Genomic DNA, 20,000 nt, shown 5'->3' on the forward strand with positions numbered 1-20,000 from the left:
CTCCCTCTTCCCCGACAGCCCCTCCCAAACCCCCCCCCCACAGCCCCTCCTCCCCGACAGCCCCTCCCTCCCCCCGACAGCCCCTCCCAAACCCCCCCCCACAGCCCTTCCTCCCCGACAGCCCCTCCCTCCCCCCGACAGCCCCTCCCTCCCTCCTCCCCCACAGCCCCTCCCTCCCTCTTCCCCGACAGCCCCTCCCAAACCCCTCCCTCCTCCCCCGACAGCCCCTCCCCTCCCTCCCCCCCCACAGCCCCTCCCTCCCTCCTCCCCCCACAGCCCCTCCCTCCCTCCTCCCCCGACAGCCCCTCCCCTCCCTCCCCCCGACAGCCCCTCCCTCCCTCCTCCCCCACAGCCTCTCCCTCCCTCTTCCCCGACAGCCCCTCCCAAACCCCTCCCTCCTCCCCCGACAGCCCCTCCCCTCCCTCCTCCCCGACAGCCCCTCTCCTCCCTCCTCCCTGGACAGCCCCTCCCCTCCCTCCCCCCCACAGCCCCTCCCTCCCTCCCCCCACAGCCCCTCCCTCCCTCCTCCCCGACAGCCCCTCCCTCCCTCCTCCCCCACAGCCCCTCCCCTCCCTCCTCCCCCACAGCCCCTCCCCTCCCTCCTCCCCGACAGCCCCTCCCCTCCCTCCTCCCCCGACAGCCCCTCCCAAACCCCTCCCTCCTCCCCCGACAGCCCCTCCCCTCCCTCCCTCCCCCCCGACAGCCCCTCCCTCCCTCCTCCCCCGACAGCCCCTCCCAAACCCCTCCCTCCTCCCCCACAGCCCCTCCCCTCCCTCCTCCCCGACAGCCCCTCCCAAACCCCTCCCTCCTCCCCTGACAGCCCCTCCCCCGACAGCCCCTCCCAAAACCCTCCCTCCTCCCCCGACAGCCCCTCCCCTCCCTCCTCCCCGACAGCCCCTCCCCTCCCTCCTCCCCGACAGCCCCTCCCCTCCCTCCTCCCCCGACAGCCCCTCCCAAACCCCTCCCTCCTCCCCCGACAGCCCCTCCCCTCCCTCCTCCCCCGACAGCCCCTCCCAAACCCCTCCCCCGACAGCCCCTCCCCTCCCTCCTCCCCCGACAGCCCCTCCCAAACCCGCTCCCTCCTCCCCCGACAGCACCTCCCAAACCCACGACCTCTACCACCTAGAAGGACAAGGGCAGCAGCTGCATGGGAACACCACCTCCTCCACGTTCCCCTCCCAGTCACACACCATCCTGACTTGGAAATATATCGGCCGTTCCTTCATCGTCGCTGGGTCACAATCCTGGAACTCCCTCCCTAACAGCACTGTGGGAGCACCTTCACCACACGGACTGCAGCGGTTCAAGAAGGCGACTCACCACCACCTTCTCAAGGGGCAATTAGGGATGGGCAATAAATGCCGGCCTTGCCAGCGATGCCCACATCCCGCAAATGAATAAAAGCCCAGTGTTGCCAACACACCCGATTCTCAATGGGAGTCCCAACCAAACGCCCAATGCCCAATCCGGTCTGAGCAAGCGCTGACTCTGGGACTTAACCATTCCCTTGGAGAACTGAACGTTGGGAATTCCGCAGACTCGGACCTTAGTGCAGTGTGATGCAAAGCACCCTGTGAAGACAAACCTCAATTTAGTTACGGAGACTTCTGATAAACCTCTGCCCACTGGGAGAGGGAGGGTTCAGTCAAGAGGTTTTGATTGGGCCTATTAGGGAGGAGTATTTCTACTGTCCCAGTCAGTCAGCAATGAGAGGCAGCACTTTCGGATTGTCAGAAAGAACGAAAGCAGAGAGTGGGAGTTACACAGAGGGAATAAATTCCTGCAATGGTTAATCATTCGCCCACCGGGAATCGTTTCTCTGAGGTTCCCGGAACCACCAAACTTACAGCAAACGAGTGGAACTTAACCCTTCCCCACCACTGCCCCCCACCAGGTCTCAGGTAGTGAACAGATCAATCAACAAGGGGAAAATGTAAAGGTATGGGGGAAATGGAAGGAATTAGGACTATGTGTTTAGCCAAATGGTCAGCTTCACCACTGCAAAACTCAGTGGCTCAGGGTAAGCCCACCCTTGTCTCACAGTTCCCAGTGTACGCAGGATGTAAGTCTGACACACCCACTGTGCTGAAATCCTAGTGGCATCAATTGGGATTGGTGGAGAAATGTCTTCACCCAGAGGGTGGTGGGGGTCTGGAACTCACGGCCTGAAAGGGTGGTAGAGGCAGAAACCCTCACCACATTTAAAAAGTACTTGGATGTGCACCTGAAGTGCCGTAACCTACAGGGCTACGGACCGAGAGCTGGAAAGTGGGATTAGGCTGGGTAGCTCTTTGTCGACCGGCGTGGACACGATGGGCCGAATGGCCTCCTTCCGTGCTGTAAATGTCTGTGATTCTATGAACTCCGTCGGCTAAGACACGTTGACCAGTCATGCAGCTTATAGTTGGTGCAGAATAGCTGCCGTGTTTGGTCACTTTAATAGTCACTTACTGTGAAAGTAATGAATTGTACAAAGTGCTCGGAGAGTTGATGAGGCTGTTTGTAAATGTAGTTTTTCTTTAATTATCTTGCTGGCTGCTCCTCCCCGTATTTGGAGCTGGATTTCTCCTGAGTAGATGCAAGTGTGAGAATAGCATGAGCAGACCTTCCTTTGTACCCCCCGAGCCCGCTGTTGCTCCAGTATTGGGGAAGGTCACGATCCAATATGCACACTTCCCATTGTCAACACAAGTAGAGAATGAGGTCCCGCGGCAAAGCTGTTGGCTGACAATGGCGTGAAATGCAGAAAACACGCGGGTACAATCGGAACAGCAACAATCGGCGGGACCCAATCACAATCTGAGCTTGGCTGTTGTGGCCACGTGCAGTGTGCGCAGTCTGTTGGACTCCCCGGGGAAAGCCTTGCTCCGTGCCTCTGGATTACGTCGGTTTCCACATAGCTGAGGTACACGTGCGCAATCGGTCCGTCTCTGGCCTTGGGGGAAAGTTGCAAGCTCATCTTCACGTTAGCGGTATTATAATGCGCTTCACCGTAGACAGAGTTCCGCAGGTGCCGCGCTCGCTTCAAACACAACCAGGTCTTGCAGGGTCAGCCCTTTGGTCCGGCCAAACGGAGTCAGCCCTTTGGTCCGGCCAAACGGGGTCAGCCCTTTGGTCCGCCCAAACGGGGTCAGCCCTTTGGTCCGGCCAAACGGGGTCAGCCCTTTGGTCCACCCAAACGGGGTCAGCCCTTTGGTCCGCCCAAACGGGGTCAGCCCTTTGGTCCGCCCAAACGGGGTCAGCCCTTTGGTCCGCCCAAACGGGGTCAGCCCTTTGGTCCGCCCAAACGGGGTCAGCCCTTTGGTCCGGCCAAACGGGCCCGCCGCAGCTCTTAAAGGGCCGCAGCCTAGACTTAAAGGGTGCGGCCACACATCCGTGGGAAACGGTCAGCGTGTGTGAGGCACAAGAAATGACTGGCGGAACGCAATGAATATAAGAGGCGGGTGATGGAATTTGGGCAAACGATACAAGTCCACAGCTTTCTTCTTCATTATCAACCACACAGCCGATTTTAGTATCATCTGGAAACTTCCTGTTCCAAGAAACCATCCCGAATACACTCTATGAACTCTTCCTCCAGGTTACCTTTGCCAATTTGATTTGTCCAATCAATATGAAGATTAAAATCGCCCATGATTATTGCCATACCATTCTTACTAGCCTCCATTATTTCTTTTTTTATGCTTTGTCCTACAGTGTGGCTACTGTTAGGGGTCCTATAGACAACTCCCACCAGTGACTTCTTCCACCCAAACTGATTCTACATCTTGATCTTCTGAGTCAGTATCATTTCTCACTACTGTACTGATCTCATCCTTTATTAACAGAGCTACCCCATTTCCTGTTCCTTTCTGCCTATCCTTACAAAATGGCAAATACCCCTGAATATTTAGTTCCCAGCCTTGGCCACCTTGCAACCATGTCTCTGTAATGGCAATCAGATCATACCCATCTATTTCGACTTGTGCCATCAACTCATCTATCTTGTTACGAATGCTGCGTGTGTTCGGCTATAGAGCGTTTAATTTTGTCATGTGTATACGCACTGTCCCTTCCTGTCACACTCTGGTTATCATTACCCCAGGCACTACCCTGCACTTTTGCCTTCTCTTTTCTCTTTTTAAATTTCCCCTCTCCTGATCCCCCCCCACCCCCCTCACTATTTGGTTTAAAGCCCTCTCTACTGCCCGAGTTATTTGACTCTGGCCCCAGCCTGGTTCAAGTGAAGCCCGTCCCGATGGAACAGCTCCCTCTTGCCTCAGTACTGGTGCCAGTTGCCCAAGGAACAAAACCAATTCCTCCCACACCAGTCTTTGAGCCACGTGTTTAACTCTATGATCTTATTTACTCTATGCTAATTTTCTCGTGGCTCAGGTAGTAATCCAGAGATTATTATCCTACAGCACGGGAGGAGGCCATTCGGCCCATCGTTCCTGTGCCGGCTCTTTGAAAGATCAATCCAACTGGTCCCACACTCCTGCTCGTTCTCCCCATAACCCTGCAAATTTTTCCTTTCCAAGTTTATATTCACTGCTTGAATGACAAGATGGCACCTAATGCAAAGGAACAGAACTAAGAACAAGACCCAAAGTAACGGCACAGAGGTTGGGAGCCTTTGAGTCCTTGTGAAGAAATGACCCTGGTCACCCTTATAGAGGACGGAGAGAGAAGGGCAGAGTGAAGGCAGAGACTGGGCTAGAAACTCCCGACTTTTGTAACACCTCGTTACCCACCTCGCCTCGCCACCCACACAGCTGTCGTCACAACCATTGCAAAGATCCAAAAACGCGCAAAGCAAGCTCTGATTGGTGGTGAGTCTGAGTGAGTCTATGTTGGTCCGGGGACGATGTGTATCACAGTGTTGGATGGATAGCGGAAGTCTATGTTGGTCCGGGGACGATGTGTATCACAGTGTTGGATGGATAGCGGAGGAACTAAGGGAAACTTTTAACTTGGAATGTACCGAGTGCAAAGTGAGCTTGTCATTGAGCGCAGTGTTCCGGTGACGTGTTAACGTGTGGTCGCTGTAAATACGCAGGAGTTGAAAGTGGGGGCAGGACTCCCCAAGGCTGTGTGTATACATGCACCGGTGAGTCCGTGATACAGCGGGCATTGATTTGCTGTTAACTGTCTGTGCAGCATGTGAGCTGAGTCTGTGCTGTGAGTGTAAAGCCCGCATTTGTGATAGTGTACAGGGACTTTGTCGCAGCACGATGTGCTTTGTCTGTAAGTGTTTGACAGGAGAACACAATAAAAATGTTCATTGACTGGGGATCCCACCCTAATGAGTAAAATTAACCACTTTTTATTGGGGCGGAAAAGCTCACTTCTTGAAAGTGAATTTGGGGTGAGGGGTCAGAGTTTCGAAACTTTGTCCAGAGAGTCAGCCGCTTTGAGTATTTTGTGTATTATATACACCACTGCACAAACCCTGGCAGAATCGTGCTGGCTTTGTTATCCCGCGCTGGCCAGAATCTCTCCAGGATCAGATCCGGTGTCATCTGTGGCTCAGTGTGGCAGGCTCCGGCCTGTGCTGACCATTGACCACCGAGGGCTCCGGCCTGTGCTGACCATTGACTGTAAGCGCTCCAGCCTGTGCTGACCATTGACCGTGAACGCCGCGCGCCTGTGCTGACCATTGATCGTGAATACTCCGGCCTGTGCTGATCATTGACCGTCGAGGCTCTGGCCTGTGCTGACCATTGACCCTGAACGTTCCGGCCTGTGCTGACCATTGATCGTGAATGCTCCGGCCTGTGCTGACCATTGACCGTGAATGCTCTGGCCTGTGCTGACCATTGACCTGAATGCCCCGGCCTATGCTGACCATTGACCGTCGAGGCTCTGGCCTGTGCTGACCATTGACCCAGAACATTTCGGCCTGTGCTGACCATTGACCACCGAGGGCTCCGGCCTGTGCTGACCATTGACCATGAATGCTCTGGCCTGTGCTGACCATTGACTGTGAACATTCCGGCCTGTGTTGACCATTGACCGTGAACACTCCGGCCTGTGCTGACCATTGACCGTGAACGTCCCGGCCTGTGCTGACCATTGACCGTGAACACTCCGGCCTGTGCTGACCATTGACCGTGAACGTCCCGGCCTGTGCTGACCATTGACCGTGAACACTCCGGCCTGTGCTGACCATTGACCGTGAACGTCCCGGCCTGTGCTGACCATTGACCGTGAACACTCCGGCCTGTGCTGACCATTGACCGTGAACACTCCGGCCTGTGCTAACCATTGACCATGAACGCTCCGGCCTCGGCTGAACATTGACCGTCGAGGCTCTGGCCTGTGCTGACCATTGACCGTGAACACTCCGGCCTGTGCTGACCATTGACCGTGAACGCTCCTGCCTGTGCTGACCATTGACCGTGAACGCTCCAGCCTTGGCTGACCATTGACCGCCGAGGGACTGGTCATCAGGCATTGCGTGTAACGGGCGGACAATCCGATACCGCACGGTTAGCGCCAACGCCCGACACCAATTTCTAGCCCAATCTTTTTTGTGCTATTCGACAAAACAAAGCACTTGGACCATCCCCTAAGCTCATGTTTATTTAGAAAGCTCTTGATCATTCAAGAGGGAGATAAGGAAACCATTTTAGTGTCATCTCAGGAAGGACGTACTTGCCTTGGAGGGAGTGCAACAGAGGTTCACCAGGCTGATCCCTGGGATGGGGGGGATTGACCTATGAGGAGAGATTGGGTAGACTGGGCCGATACTCTCTGGAGTTTAGAAGAATGAGGGGTGATCTCATTGAAACATAAGATTCTGAGGGGGATTGACAGGGTAGGTGCTGAGAGGATGTTTCCCCCGGGCTGGAGAGTCTAGAACCAGTCTCAGGATAAGGGGTCGGCCATTTAGGACTGAGATGAGGAGGAATTTCTTCACTCAGAGGGTGGTGAATCTTTGGAATTCTCTGCCCAGAGGGCTGTGGATGCTGAGTCGTTGAGTATATTCAAGGCTGAGATCGATAGATTTTTGGACTCTCGGGGAATCGAGGGATATGGGGATCGGGCGGGAAAGTGGAGTTGAGGTCGAAGATCAGCCGTGATCTCATTGAATGGAGCAGGCTCGAGGGGCCGAATGGCCGACTCCTGCTCCTAATTCTTATGTTCCTGCAAACATTGGAGATGTGTAACAGTGTCAGGGTGGGGGGGGGCTGTAGCGGGGGTGACGTACTGTATCAGTAGTATAGCCACTGCCGGCCCGGGTATAGTCGCCTAACTCGGAGTAGATGATGGGCCAACCCGGAGAGCTTTGTGCTCCGTGTTTGCCCAGCACCTGCCCTGAGGACGTATGGGGTCCATCGCGCCATTCTCTCTGACGCGTGTGTTACCGTAGGCAGCGATCACCAAGGGTGCGTTACTGGGCAGCGATCACCAAGGGTGCCTTACCGGGCAGTGCGTTACCGGACAGCGATCACCAAGGGTGCCTTACCGGGTAGTGCATTACCGGACAGCGATCACTAAGTGTGCGTTACCGGGTAGTGCGTTACCGGGCAGTAATCACCAAGGGTGCATTACCGGACAGCGATCACCAAGGGTGCATTACCGGACTGCGATCACCAAGGGTGCGTTACCGGACAGTGATCACCAAGGGTGCGTTACCGGGCAGTGCGTTACCGGACAGCGATCACCAAGGGTGCGTTACCGGACAGTGATCACCAAGGGTGGGTTACCGGGCAGTGATCACCAAGGGTGCGTTACCGGGCAGTGCGTTACCGGACAGCGATCACCAAGGGTGCGTTACCGGGCAGTGCGTTACCGGACAGCGATCACCAAGGGTGCGTTACCGGACAGCGATCACCAAGGGTGCGTTACCGGGCAGTGATCACCAAGTGTGCGTTACCGGGCAGTGATCACCAAGGGTGCGTTACCGGGCAGTGCGTTACCGGGCAGTGATCACCAAGTGTGCGTTACCGGGCAGCGATCACCAAGGGTGGGTTACCGGGCAGCGATCACCAAGGGTGGGTTACCGGACAGCGATCACCAAGGGTGCGTTACCGGGCAGTGATCACCAAGTGTGCGTTACCGGGCAGCGATCACCAAGGGTGGGTTACCGGGCAGTGATCACCAAGGGTGCGTTACCGGGCAGTGATCACCAAGTGTGCGTTACCGGGCAGCGATCACCAAGGGTGGGTTACCGGGCAGCGATCACCAAGGGTGCGTTACCGGGCAGTGATCACCAAGTGTGCGTTACCGGGCAGCGATCACCAAGTGTGCGTTACCGGACAGCGATCACCAAGTGTGCGTTACCGGACAGCGATCACCAAGGGTGGGTTACCGGGCAGCGATCACCAAGGGTGCGTTACCGGGCAGTGATCACCAAGGGTGCGTTACCGGGCAGTGCGTTACCAGGCAGCGATCACCAAGGGTGCGTTACTGGGTAGTGATCACCAAGGGTGCCTTACCGGGCAGTGCGTTACCGGACAGCGATCACCAAGGGTGCGTTACCGGACAGCGATCACCAAGGGTGGGTTACCGGACAGCGATCACCAAGGGTGCGTTACCGGGCAGTGCGTTACCGGACAGCGATCACCAAGGGTGCGTTACCGGACAGTGATCACCAAGGGTGCGTTACCGGGCAGTGATCACCAAGGGTGCGTTACCGGACAGTGATCACCAAGGGTGCGTTACCGGGCAGCGATCACCCCATGCCACCTTGACCTGTACAGTAACCTGTGCCGCTGTTTTTCAGGAGAGAGGCCGTACAAATGCCTGACGTGTGAGAGGACCTTCACGCTGAAGCACAGCCTGGTCCGACACCAGCGAATCCACCAGAAAGGGCTGAAGGTGAGCAAGCGGCGGCGGAATGGAAACGACGAGGATGTGTGGAAGGGTGAGGAGGAGAGCGAGAGCGAGGCCGAGCAGCTGTCGGACAACGGGAGTGATACGGTCACCAGCCTGAGCACCGACTCCCCTCGCCCGCTGAGCCTGACAGGGAGCCCTTTGGCCAACACTGCCAGCCCGGCTCCCAGCCAGACCGCTCCGGAACACAGCCTGCTCCTCCCACCGGCCGTCAATGGCGTGCGGCAAGGAACCTTCCTCATTCAGGGCAGCGACCAAGAAGCAATGAAGAGCCCAGATTCAACGGGCCCCTCGGACATGATCCACAACCTGCTGGGGACCCGCAGCGAGTCGCCAATGAACCACGTTCTCAGCTCGGCAGAGTCAGCGCCACGCTTACTGGGGGTGGAGTAATCTGACTCCAACCCCTCCGGGTTTTGTTGCTTGCAAGCTGTGCCACAGTACTTTCAAATCTGACCCTCTTGTATCCTCGAAGCACCAAGCAGCACAAGGGCACTGCGGCCATTTGCTCTCACTCGACTGAGTGCAGCCGGAATTTGTGCTTTGCTGTGGTGCTGCGGAGAGCCTTAAGACACACACTGGATTAAGAGGAATTGGGTGCGACTCATCAAACTGCATTTTGTATCCTCCAAGTGCCTTACTACCTGATCGCTGTGCACATCAAAGTTCAGTTCCAAGTGCTCGAAAATTCTTTAGCAAGAAATACATTTCAGTATAACAACAAGAGCTAGCCTTCAGAGAACAATCTCGGCAGTATGAAATTCCTTTGCGATGCATTCTATTTTAAAGCTGATTTAAAAGAAAACACCACCTAATTATGGAGCATCCTACCGCACTTGCTTGCCGATGCTCGGACTCTGAGGAACTACTGTAGAAAGTCTTCCACAAAGGCCTTACAGTGATCAATCACACTGACAATCTTTGGGCAACGTGTTCGTCCATAATGTAACAAATATAGGGGCAAAATAGCAATCATAGCTTTTTGGTTTTTTTGCAAAACAATAATGATTTTGTTCTTCATTTATGGTGTGCGCGACAGTGCAGTCTAGTTTCTGTAATCTGGTCTTCACCGTGTATTTTGATTCGGTGGAACTTGTTGGTGACCATCTGTGAAAAGCCGATGTGGCTTTCACAAACCCCCTCCAGTTCGATTGCGCATTGGGTGGTGTTGGTTGAAAACATGAAAATGGGACTCAGAAGCTAAAATTAATTAGGAGACGAGTTTTTTTTTGTTAAATCTTGTATCAATATGAAATTCAATACAAAACAAATTAAGATAATTTTTTTTTAACAATTCTGCTGTCTGTGGTTTAACACCCAGTGTCCCGGGAGAAAAGCCATTATATAATGCAGGAGGCAAACCAACCTTCCAGCGAGAAGCTGGGCGGTGTACTAGCAATAATCACTTGATTTAAAGCTTTATTTAGTACGTGTCTGTAGCAGCTATAGTAGTTTATATGGCCTTTTATTGATATTTCTAATAGTTTGTTGTCTGAAGAATTCATTTCACTTTCTTTTCAAAAACTGTGAAAAGGAGAAATTCATTTTGTGCAGAATTAAGGGTGAATCTTAGAGTAGATTGCATGTTGAACTAATTTGTGTCTCAGTTATTTGTAATTCTGACTGTCTCTCTCAGGGCTTTTAAAACAAATCGCAACAACTAAATCCCTTTCTAGTTCCAAACGTCTTCCACTTTGAGGACAAAGCTGAGACGATTCAATCACTACATGAAGCACTCGACTGTGAAAAACAATTGGTTTACAGCTTGTTCACAAAAACAACAGTCACTTTTCACTGCTCCGCAATTAAAAAGCTTTTTATTATCAGAGGTTTAATGAATTATTGTCTATTTTCAAGATGGAAAAACTTTAACGGGGGAAATAAAAGGAAAAAAAAAGAGTAATGCATCAATTCAGAAAACATTTTCTAAAAATCCAGAATCCATATTTTTTCGTAAAGGGAACCTTTACTGCTGCTAAATATTGTGTACCCATCTGGTATATGCCACATGAACAGAGAATCACAGAGTTTTGGTACTTATTTCCAATGCAAAATTTAAAGCTGTTCTGTATCAAACCATCTAAGCAATAAAATGTTATACTTGAGCTGTCTCCCTTTTGCTCCGTTGTTCTATTTGTTCAAACCTTATCTTCACTCTCAGTCATCCAGCACGTCTCATAGAAACATAGAAACATAGAAAATAGGTGCAGGAGTAGGCCATTCGGCCCTTCTAGCCTGCACCGCCATTCAATGAGTTCATGGCTGAACATGCAACTTCAGTACCCCATTCCTGCTTTCTCACCATACCCCTTGATCCCCCTAGTAGTAAGGACTTCATCTAACTCCTTTTTGAATATATTTAGTGAATTGGCCTCAACAACTTTCTGTGGTAGAGAATTCCACAGGTTCACCACTCTCTGGGTGAAGAAATTCCTCCTCATCTCGGTCCTAAATGGCTTCCCCCTTATCCTTAGACTGTGTCCCCTGGTTCTGGACTTCCCCAACATTGGGAACATTCTTCCTGCATCTAACCTGTCCAGTCCCATCAGAATTTTAAACGTTTCTATGAGGTCCCCTCTCATTCTTCTGAACTCCAGTGAATACAAGCCCAGTTGATCCAGTCTCCTCCTGCTCTGGTGCCCACCATTAGAAGGAAAGACTTGCATTTATATAGCGCCTTCCACCACCGCCGGACGTCCCAAAGCGCTTTACAGCCAATGAAGTACTTTTGGAGTGTAGTCACTATTGTAATGTGGGAAACGCGGCAGCCAATTCATGCACAGCAAGCTCCCACACAGAGCAATGTGATAATGACCCAGATCCTGTGTTTTACTGCATACGGTGAGCATAACCTCAACATTAATCATAACCACTGCTAGAAATGATTCTGCCATTCCCATTTACCCCTCTAGACCCACCTTTTGTTCCTTCACTTGTCCCATTACCATCTCCCTTTGCCTCGCACCATCATCCCTTTTGTCATTTAATCTCTCCTGCCCTCCACCCAATCACAGCCCTTCCCTTTTGTCCTTCCCTCCCCTCCCCCTTTCCCCGCCCCTACACCGGCTTAAAATCCTGTTACATCTCAAACTTATTCCAGCTCTGACAAAGGGCCATTGACCTGAAACATTAATCTGTTTCTCTCGCCACAGACGCTGCCTGACCCGCTGAGTATTTCCAGCACGTTCTGTATTCATTTGAATTTCTATAGCGCCTTTCACAACCACCGGACGTCGAAGCACTTTACAGCCAATGAAGTACTTTTTGAAGTGTAGTCACTGTGGAGTGTAAGAAACACGGCAGCCAACTTAAGCACAGCAAGCTCCCACACACAGCAAATTATCAGACAATCGTTTTTTTTAGTGATGTTGGTTGAGGTAAAAATATTGGCCAGGACACTGGGGAGAACTCCCCCGCTTTTCTTCGAAATAGTGCCATGGGATCTTTTACATCCACCCGAGAGAGCAGACGGAGGCTCAGTCTTTGAGTATATTCAAGGCTGAGATCGAGAGATTTTTGGACTCTCGGGGAATCGAGGGATATGGGGATCGGGCGGGAAAGTGGAGTTGAGGTCGAAGATCAGCCGTGATCTTATTGAATGGCAGAGCAGGCTCGAGGGGCCGAATGGCCGACTCCTGCTCCTAATTCTTATATTGTTATGTATTCCCGCGAAAGAATGGGCCGGTGTGTAGGTCAGGTAATGGATCCCTCAGTACCTGCAGTCCCAGAGCTGCGATTCCAATTCTCCCTTAACTAGAGTTCTGTGAATTCACAGCCCAGAAACAACCCATTGGGCCCACCGTTCCGTGCCGGGGTTTATGCTCCACACCAGCTGCCTCTGACCCCCTCTCCACCTCCCCCTATCACCATATCCTCTATTCCCCTCTCCCTCATGTCTTTATCCAGCTTCCCCTTAAATGCACCTGTACATGATTAGGTTTTGTCAAAGTGTGAATCACTCTCGAGCTGTGATAAATATCCAGCAAGCTAAAAAAAATAGCTGTCCTGGAGCCGGTGGGGTCTGGTAACGAGGACACACTATAAATCTGCCCCATTCCGATCCTCATCTCTCCTACAACACCACGGAAAGACTGGAAGGACACGACGCCAGAGAACAAGTGTTGGTGACACGGCCGCACAGTGAGCAGGAGATCACGCGCAGGTTGCTCACCAAATGTTGCCGCCGGTAACCAGACCGAGTGCATGTGGCCGCCCAGCAAAGTTACCGGGACAGTGCACTGAGTCCCGCACAGTCCAACAGGCACAGGTTACTTACAGACACTGGAGAAATAGCCCTTGGACTGACTCGCTAGGATCTCTGTATAATTTACATATATATACTGGAGCACTCCATCATCGGCGATGTTTTATACAGATTTGTTTTCTGTTTTTGTTGCCTCCCTCTCTTGCATCTCTTTCCAGTCGAGTGTCCCGCTCTCCTGCTGTTATTTCTCTGTCTCGAGATGAATTCCCCTTCTCGCCGCCCCTATTAAACCAGCCAGGTACAGATTCACACGTAGGCAGTGTGTGTACACACATATATACACATAAATATAATCATCATTGACAACAACAATTGTACATCCCTGTCTAGAGTAAAAATAAAACGGGGAAGGTGGCTCAACCGTGGCTAACAAGGGAAATTAAGGATCGTGTTAAATCCAAGGAAGAGGAATATAAATTGGCCAGAAAAAGCAGCAAACCTAAGGACTGGGAGAATTTTGTAATACAGCAGAGGATGACAAAGGGTTTAATTAGGAGGGGGAAAATAAAGTATGAGAGGAAGCTTGCTGGGAATATAAAAACTGACAGCAAAAGCTTCGACAGATAAGTGAAAAGAAAAAGATTAGAAACAGAGAAACATAGAAAATAGGTGCAGGAGTAGGCCATTCGGCCCTTCGAGCCTGCACCACCATTCAATAAGATCATGGCTGATCATTCCCTCAGTACCCCTTTCCTGCTTTCTCTCCATACCCCTTGATCCCCTTAGCCATAAGGGCCATATCTAACTCTCTCTTAAAGATATCCAATGACCTGGCATCAACAACTCTCTGCGGCATGGAATTCTACAGGTTAACAACACTCTGAGTTTAGAAGTTTTGCCTCATCTCAGTCCTAAATGGCCTACCCCTTATCCTAAGACTATGTCCCCTGGTTCTGGACTTCCCCAACATCGGGAACATTCTTCCCGCATCTAACCTGTCCAGTGCTGTCAGAATCTTATGTTTCTATGAGATCCCCGCTCATTCTTCCAAACTCCAGTGAATAAAGGCCCAGTTGATCCTGTCTCTCCTCATATGACAGTGCAGCCATCCCGGGAAATCAGTCTGGTGAACCTTCGCTGTACTCCCTCAATAGCAAGAATGTCCTTCCTCAGATTAGGAGACCAAAACTGAACACAATATTCCAGGTGAGGCCTCACTAAGGCCCTGTACAACTGCAGTAAGACCTCCCTGGTCCTTTCCTCAAATCCCCTAGCTATGAAGGCCAACATACCATTTGCCTTCTTCACCGCCTGCTGTACCTGCGTACCAACCTTCAATGACTGATGAACCATGACACCCAGGTCTCGTTGCACCTCCCCTTTTCCTAATCTGCCGCCATTCAGATAATATTCTGCCTTAATGTTTTTGGCCCCAAAATGGATAACTTCACATTTATTCACATTATACTGCATCTGCCATGCATTTGCCCACTCACCTAACCTGTCCAAGTCACCCTGCAGCCTCTTAGCGTCCTCCTCACAGCTCACATCGCCACCCAGCTTAGTGTCATCTGCAAACTTGGAGATATTACACTCTATTCCTTCATCTAAATCATTAATGTATATTGTAAAGAGCTGGGGTCCCAGCACTGAGCCCTGCGGCAGTCCACTAGTCACTGCCTGCCATTCTGAAAAGGAACCGTTTATCCCGACTCTCTGCTTCCTGTCTGCCAACCAGTTCTCTATCCACGTCAGTACATTACCCCCATACCATGCGCTTTGATTTTGCACACCAATCTCTTGTGTGGGACCTTGTCAAAAGCCTTTTGAAAGTCCAAATACACCACATCCACTGGTTCTCCCTTGTCCACTCTGCTAGTTACATCCTCAAAAAATTCCAGAAGATTCGTCAAGCATGATTTCCCTTTCATAAATCCATGCTGACTTGGACCGATCCTGCCACTGCTTTCCAAATGCGCTGCTATTTCATCTTTTCCCCACTACTGATGTCAGGCTAACCGGTCTATAATTACCCGTTTTCTCTCCCTCCTTTTTTAAAAAGTGATGTTACATTAGCTACTCTCCAGTCCATAGGAACTGATCCAGAGTCGATAGGCTGTTGGAAAATGATCACCATTGCATCCACTATTTCTAGGGCCACTTCCTTAAGTACTCTGGGATGCAGACTATCAGGCCCCAGGGATTTATCAGCCTTCAATCCCATCAATTTCCCGAACACAATTTTCCGCCTAATAAGGATATCCTTCAGTTCCTCCTTCTCACGAGACCCACTGTCCCCTAGTACATTCGGAAGGTTATTTGTGTCTTCCTTCGTGAAGACAGAACCGAAGTATTTGTTCAATTGGTCTGCCATTTCTTTGTTCCCCATTATAAATTCACCTGAATCCAACTGCAAGGGACCTACGTTTGTCTTCACTAATCTTTTTCTCTTCACATATTTATAGAAGCTTTTGCAGTCAGTTTTTATGTTCCCTGCAAGCTTCCTCTCATACTCTATTTTCCCCTTCTTAATTAAACCCTTAGTCCTCCTCTGTTGAATTCTAAATTTCTCCCAGTCCTCTGGTTTGTTGCTTTTTCTGGCCAATTTATATGCCTCTTCCTTGGTTTTAACACTATCCTTAATTTCCCTTGTTAGCCACGGTTGAGCCACCTTCCCCATTTTATTTTTACTCCAGACAGGGATGTACAATTGCTGAAGTTCATCCATGTGATCTTTAAATGTTTGCCATTGCTTATCCACCGTCAACCCTTTAAGTATCATTTGCCAGTCTATTCTAGCCAATTCACGCTTCATACCGTCGAAGTTACCTTTCCTTAAGTTCAGGACCCTAGTTTCCGAATTAACTGTGTCACTCTCCATCTTAATAAAGAATTCTACCATATTATGGTCACTCTTCCCCAAGGGGCCTCGCACAACAAGATTGCTAATTAGTCCTTTCTCATTACACATCACCCAGTCTAGGATGGCCAGCCCTCAAGTTGGTTCCTCGACATATTGGTCTAGAAAACCATCCCTAATACACTCCAGGAAATCCTCCTCCAACGCATTACTACCAGTTTGGTTATCCCAATCAATATGTAGATTAAAGTCGCCCATGATAACTGCTGTACCTTTATTGCACGCATCCATTATTTCTTGTTTGATGCTGTCCCCAACCTCACTACTATTAGTGAAAACAAACGTAGGTCCCTTGCAGTCAGATTCAGATGATTTTATAATGGGGAGCAAAGAAATGGTGGAGCAGTTAAACAAATACTTTGGTTCTGTTTTCACGAAGGAAGACACAAATAACCTTCCGAATGGACTAGGGGACAGTGGGTCTCGTGAGAAGGAGGAACTAAAGGATATCCTTATTAGGCGGGAAATTGTGTTAGGGAAATTGATGGGATTGAAGGCCGATAAATCCCCGGGGCCTGATAGTCTACATCCCAGAGTACTTAAGAAAGTGGCCCTAGAAATAGTGAATGCATTGGTGATCATTTTCCAACAGTCTATCGACTCTGGATCAGTTCCCATGGACTGGAGGGTGGCTAATGTAACACCACTGTTTAAAAAGAGAGAGAGAGAAAACGGGTAATTATAGACCAGTTAGCCTGACATCAGTAGTAGGGAAAATATTGGAATCAATTATTAAAGATGAAATAGCAGCGCATTTGGAAAGTAGTGACAGGATCGGTCCAAGTCAGCATGGATTTATGAAAGGGAAATCATGCTTGACAAATCTTGTGGAATTTTTTGAGGATGTAACTGGTAGAGTTGGCAAGGGAGAACCAGTGGATGTGGTGTATTTGGACTTTCAAAAGGCTTTTGACAAGGTCCCACACAAGAGATTGGTGTGCAAAATCAAAGCGCATGGTATTGGGGGTAATGTACTGACGTGGATAGAGAACTGGTTGGCAGACAGGAAGCAGAGAGTCGGGATAAATGGGTCCTTTTCAGAATGGCAGGCAGTGACTAGTGGAGTGCCGCAGGGCTCAGTGCTGGGACCCCAGCTATTTACAATATACATTCATGATTTAGATGAAGGAATTGAGTGTAATATCTCCAAGTTTGCAGATGACACTAAACTCGCTGGCGGTGTGAGCTGTGAGGAGGACGCTAAAAGGCTGCAGGGTGACTTGGACAGGTTAGGTGAGTGGGCAAATGCATGGCAGATGCAGTATAATGTGGATAAATGTGAGGTTATCCACTTTGGGGGCAAAAACACGAAGGCAGAATATTATCTGAATGGCGACAGATTAGGAAAGGGGGAGGTGCAACGAGACCTGGGTGTCATGGTTCATCAGTCATTGAAAGTTGGCATGCATGTACAGCAGGTGGTGAAGAAGGCAAATGGTATGTTGGCCTTCATAGCAAGGGGATTTGAGTATAGGAGCAGGGAGGTCTTACTGCAGTTGTACAGGCCTCACCTGAAATATTGTGTTAGTTTTGGTCTCCCAATCTGAGGAAGGATGTTCTTGCTATTGAGGAAGTGCAGTGAAAGTTCACCAGACTGATTCCCGGGATGGTGGGACTGACATATGAGGAGAGACTGGATCAACTGGGCCTTTATACACTGGAGTTTAGAAGGATGAGAGGGGATCTCATAGAAACTTATAAGAATCTGACGGGACTGGACAGGTTCGATGCGGGTAGAATGTTCCTGATGTTGGGGAAGTCCAGAACCAGGGGACACAGTCTTAGGATAAGGTGTAGACCATTTAGGACTGAGATGAGGAGAAACTTCTTCACTCAGAGTTGTTAACCTGTGGAATTCCCTGCCGCAGAGAGTTGTTGATGCCAGTTCATTGGATATATTCAAGAGGGAGTTCGATGTGGCCCTTACAGCTAAAGGGATCAAGGGGTATGGAGAGAAAGCAAGAAAGGGGTACTGAGGGAATGATCAGCTATGATCTTATTGAATGGTCGTGCAGGCTCGAAGGGCCGAATGGCCTACTCCTGCACCTATTTTCTATGTGTCTGTGTTTCTATCATCTTCACAGGCAATCCCTTGGAATTGAGGAAGACTTGCTTCCACTCTTAAAATGAGTCCTTAGGTGGCTGAACAGTCCAATATGAGAAACACAATCCCTGTCACAGGTGGGACTGATAGTCGTTGAGGGAAGGGGTGGGTGGGACTGGTTTGCCGCACGCTCCTTCCGCTGCCTGCGCTTGGTTTCTGCATGCTCTCGGTGATGAGACTCGAGATGCTCAGCACCCTCCCGGATGCACTTCCTCCACTTAGGGCGGTCTTTGGCCAGGGACTCTCAGCTGTCAGTGGGGATGTTGCACTTTATCAGGGAGGCTTTGAGGGTGTCCTTGTAACGTTTCCTCTGCCTACCTTTGTCTCGTTTGCCGTGAAGGAGCTCCGCGTAGAGCGCTTGCTTTGGGAGTCTCGTGTCTGGCATGCAGACAATGTATATACAGGGACATCACTCACCAACAGACCGTGTGCACCCTTTGTTCCAGTTTAACAATACAGGCTCGCCAGTTCACCCCTCACAAATCGCACTCGATGTTGAATGAATTACTCTGAGATGCGGTGACTAGTTTTGGCAGAACAGCAAGATCCCATCCATGGCTCCGAGCGGCTGGTGCTGGTTGCTTGGTGAGAGTGTTAGACTCTGCTCTTCCTCCATTAGTCACCTCGAACGTCCCCAGGACAATCATCGTTTCTCTCTGGGTGAAGAACTGGCCCAGAATCTGCTAATGGTGCTCGCTGATATTTGTGATAAATGCTGCAGCTGTCTGCCTGTCTCAGTGGTGACCGGCCTGAAGTTGTGGTGTTTGTGCGGGAGACACACTCTGATCCATTTGAATGTAACGATGATAAGTATTAATGTCAGTCAACCTCGGTGTTACGAGTGTGGCGTCTCATTTCTCCAGCTTTTAATTGCTGTTGGAAATTTTACAAAATGTAAAATTAAAACTTTTTTATTTCCTTAATGTCTCCTTTTTTCTCTCTCTTCATTCGATCTTTCTCTCCCTCTCTTTATTTCTCTTTCCCCACCTGATTTAATGTTGAATTTCCCCGTTCTAACTTACATTCGCCACTCAGTCCTTGTGCTGTTTAACGGTGAATGTTTGAGTGTGATGGGTTGCGGAGATGCCCTGTTGCTTGTCCCGTTCTCTCAGGTCCCAGACGCCCGGGTTCCCCCTCACTGCGACATTTCCTCCTCGTACTTTCAGCAACTTGCCGCATGAGAAATGTAAAAACCGGAAGGTGCAGAGAGCCGGTGTAACTCGGCAGGCACTGTACGCACTGTGGGCATGTGCCTTTGGGCAGTCCCAGAGTGGGAGGGAATCTGCCATTAGTGCCCGGCACCATTGGATCTCTGCTCACTCTGTGATTGGCAAAGATCCATGACAAATGCTTGGGAGCCAGCAGTGTGAATACTCAACACACACCTGGACTGGAGAAAGAAGGTTGTTCCCTCCAATTTCCCCCATGCCTCTGGTATATTACCCAAGTAACACATTCACTTACTCACACACTCACTGATACTCATACACACACACACTGACACACACACACACACACACTGACACATTGACCAGTTAGCCTGACATCAGTAGTGGAGAAAATGTTGGAATCAATCATTAAGGATGAAATAGCAGCAGATTTGGAAAGCAGTGATAGGATTGGTCCAAGTCAGAAGGGGAAATCATGCTTGACGAATCTTCTGGAATTTCTTTGAGGATGTAACTCGTAGAGTGGACAAGGGATAACCAGAGGATGTGGTATATTTGGACTTTCAAAAGGCTTTTGACAAGGTCCCACACAAGAGATTGGTGTGCAAAATCAAAGCACATGGTATTGGGGGTAATGTATTGACATGGATAGAGAACTGGTTGGCAGACAGGAAGCAGAGAGTTGGGATAAACGGGTCCTTTTCAGAATGGCAGGCAGTGACTAGTGGAGTGCCGCAGGGCTCAGTGCTGGGACCCCAGCTCTTTACAATATACATCAATGAT

General features: G+C 50.4%; 1 protein-coding gene across 4 annotated transcripts in view; it reads left to right on the forward strand.

The window, feature by feature from the left end:
* rreb1a (ras responsive element binding protein 1a) overlaps positions 1 to 10,931 on the forward strand; it is a 306,278-nt gene extending 295,347 nt beyond the window's left edge. For all 4 annotated transcript variants that reach the window (XM_070880283.1, XM_070880287.1, XM_070880284.1 and 1 more), the window contains one exon: positions 8,711 to 10,931. In XM_070880283.1, coding sequence (XP_070736384.1) covers positions 8,711 to 9,213 — 503 coding nt within the window. In that variant the 3' untranslated portion in view covers positions 9,214 to 10,931. The remainder of the gene's footprint in view (positions 1 to 8,710) is intronic.
* Positions 10,932 to 20,000: the final 9,069 nt, after the last annotated feature.

The sequence above is a fragment of the Pristiophorus japonicus genome, chromosome 5, assembly GCF_044704955.1.
Source record: "Pristiophorus japonicus isolate sPriJap1 chromosome 5, sPriJap1.hap1, whole genome shotgun sequence".
Taxonomy (NCBI): Eukaryota; Metazoa; Chordata; class Chondrichthyes; family Pristiophoridae; genus Pristiophorus; species Pristiophorus japonicus.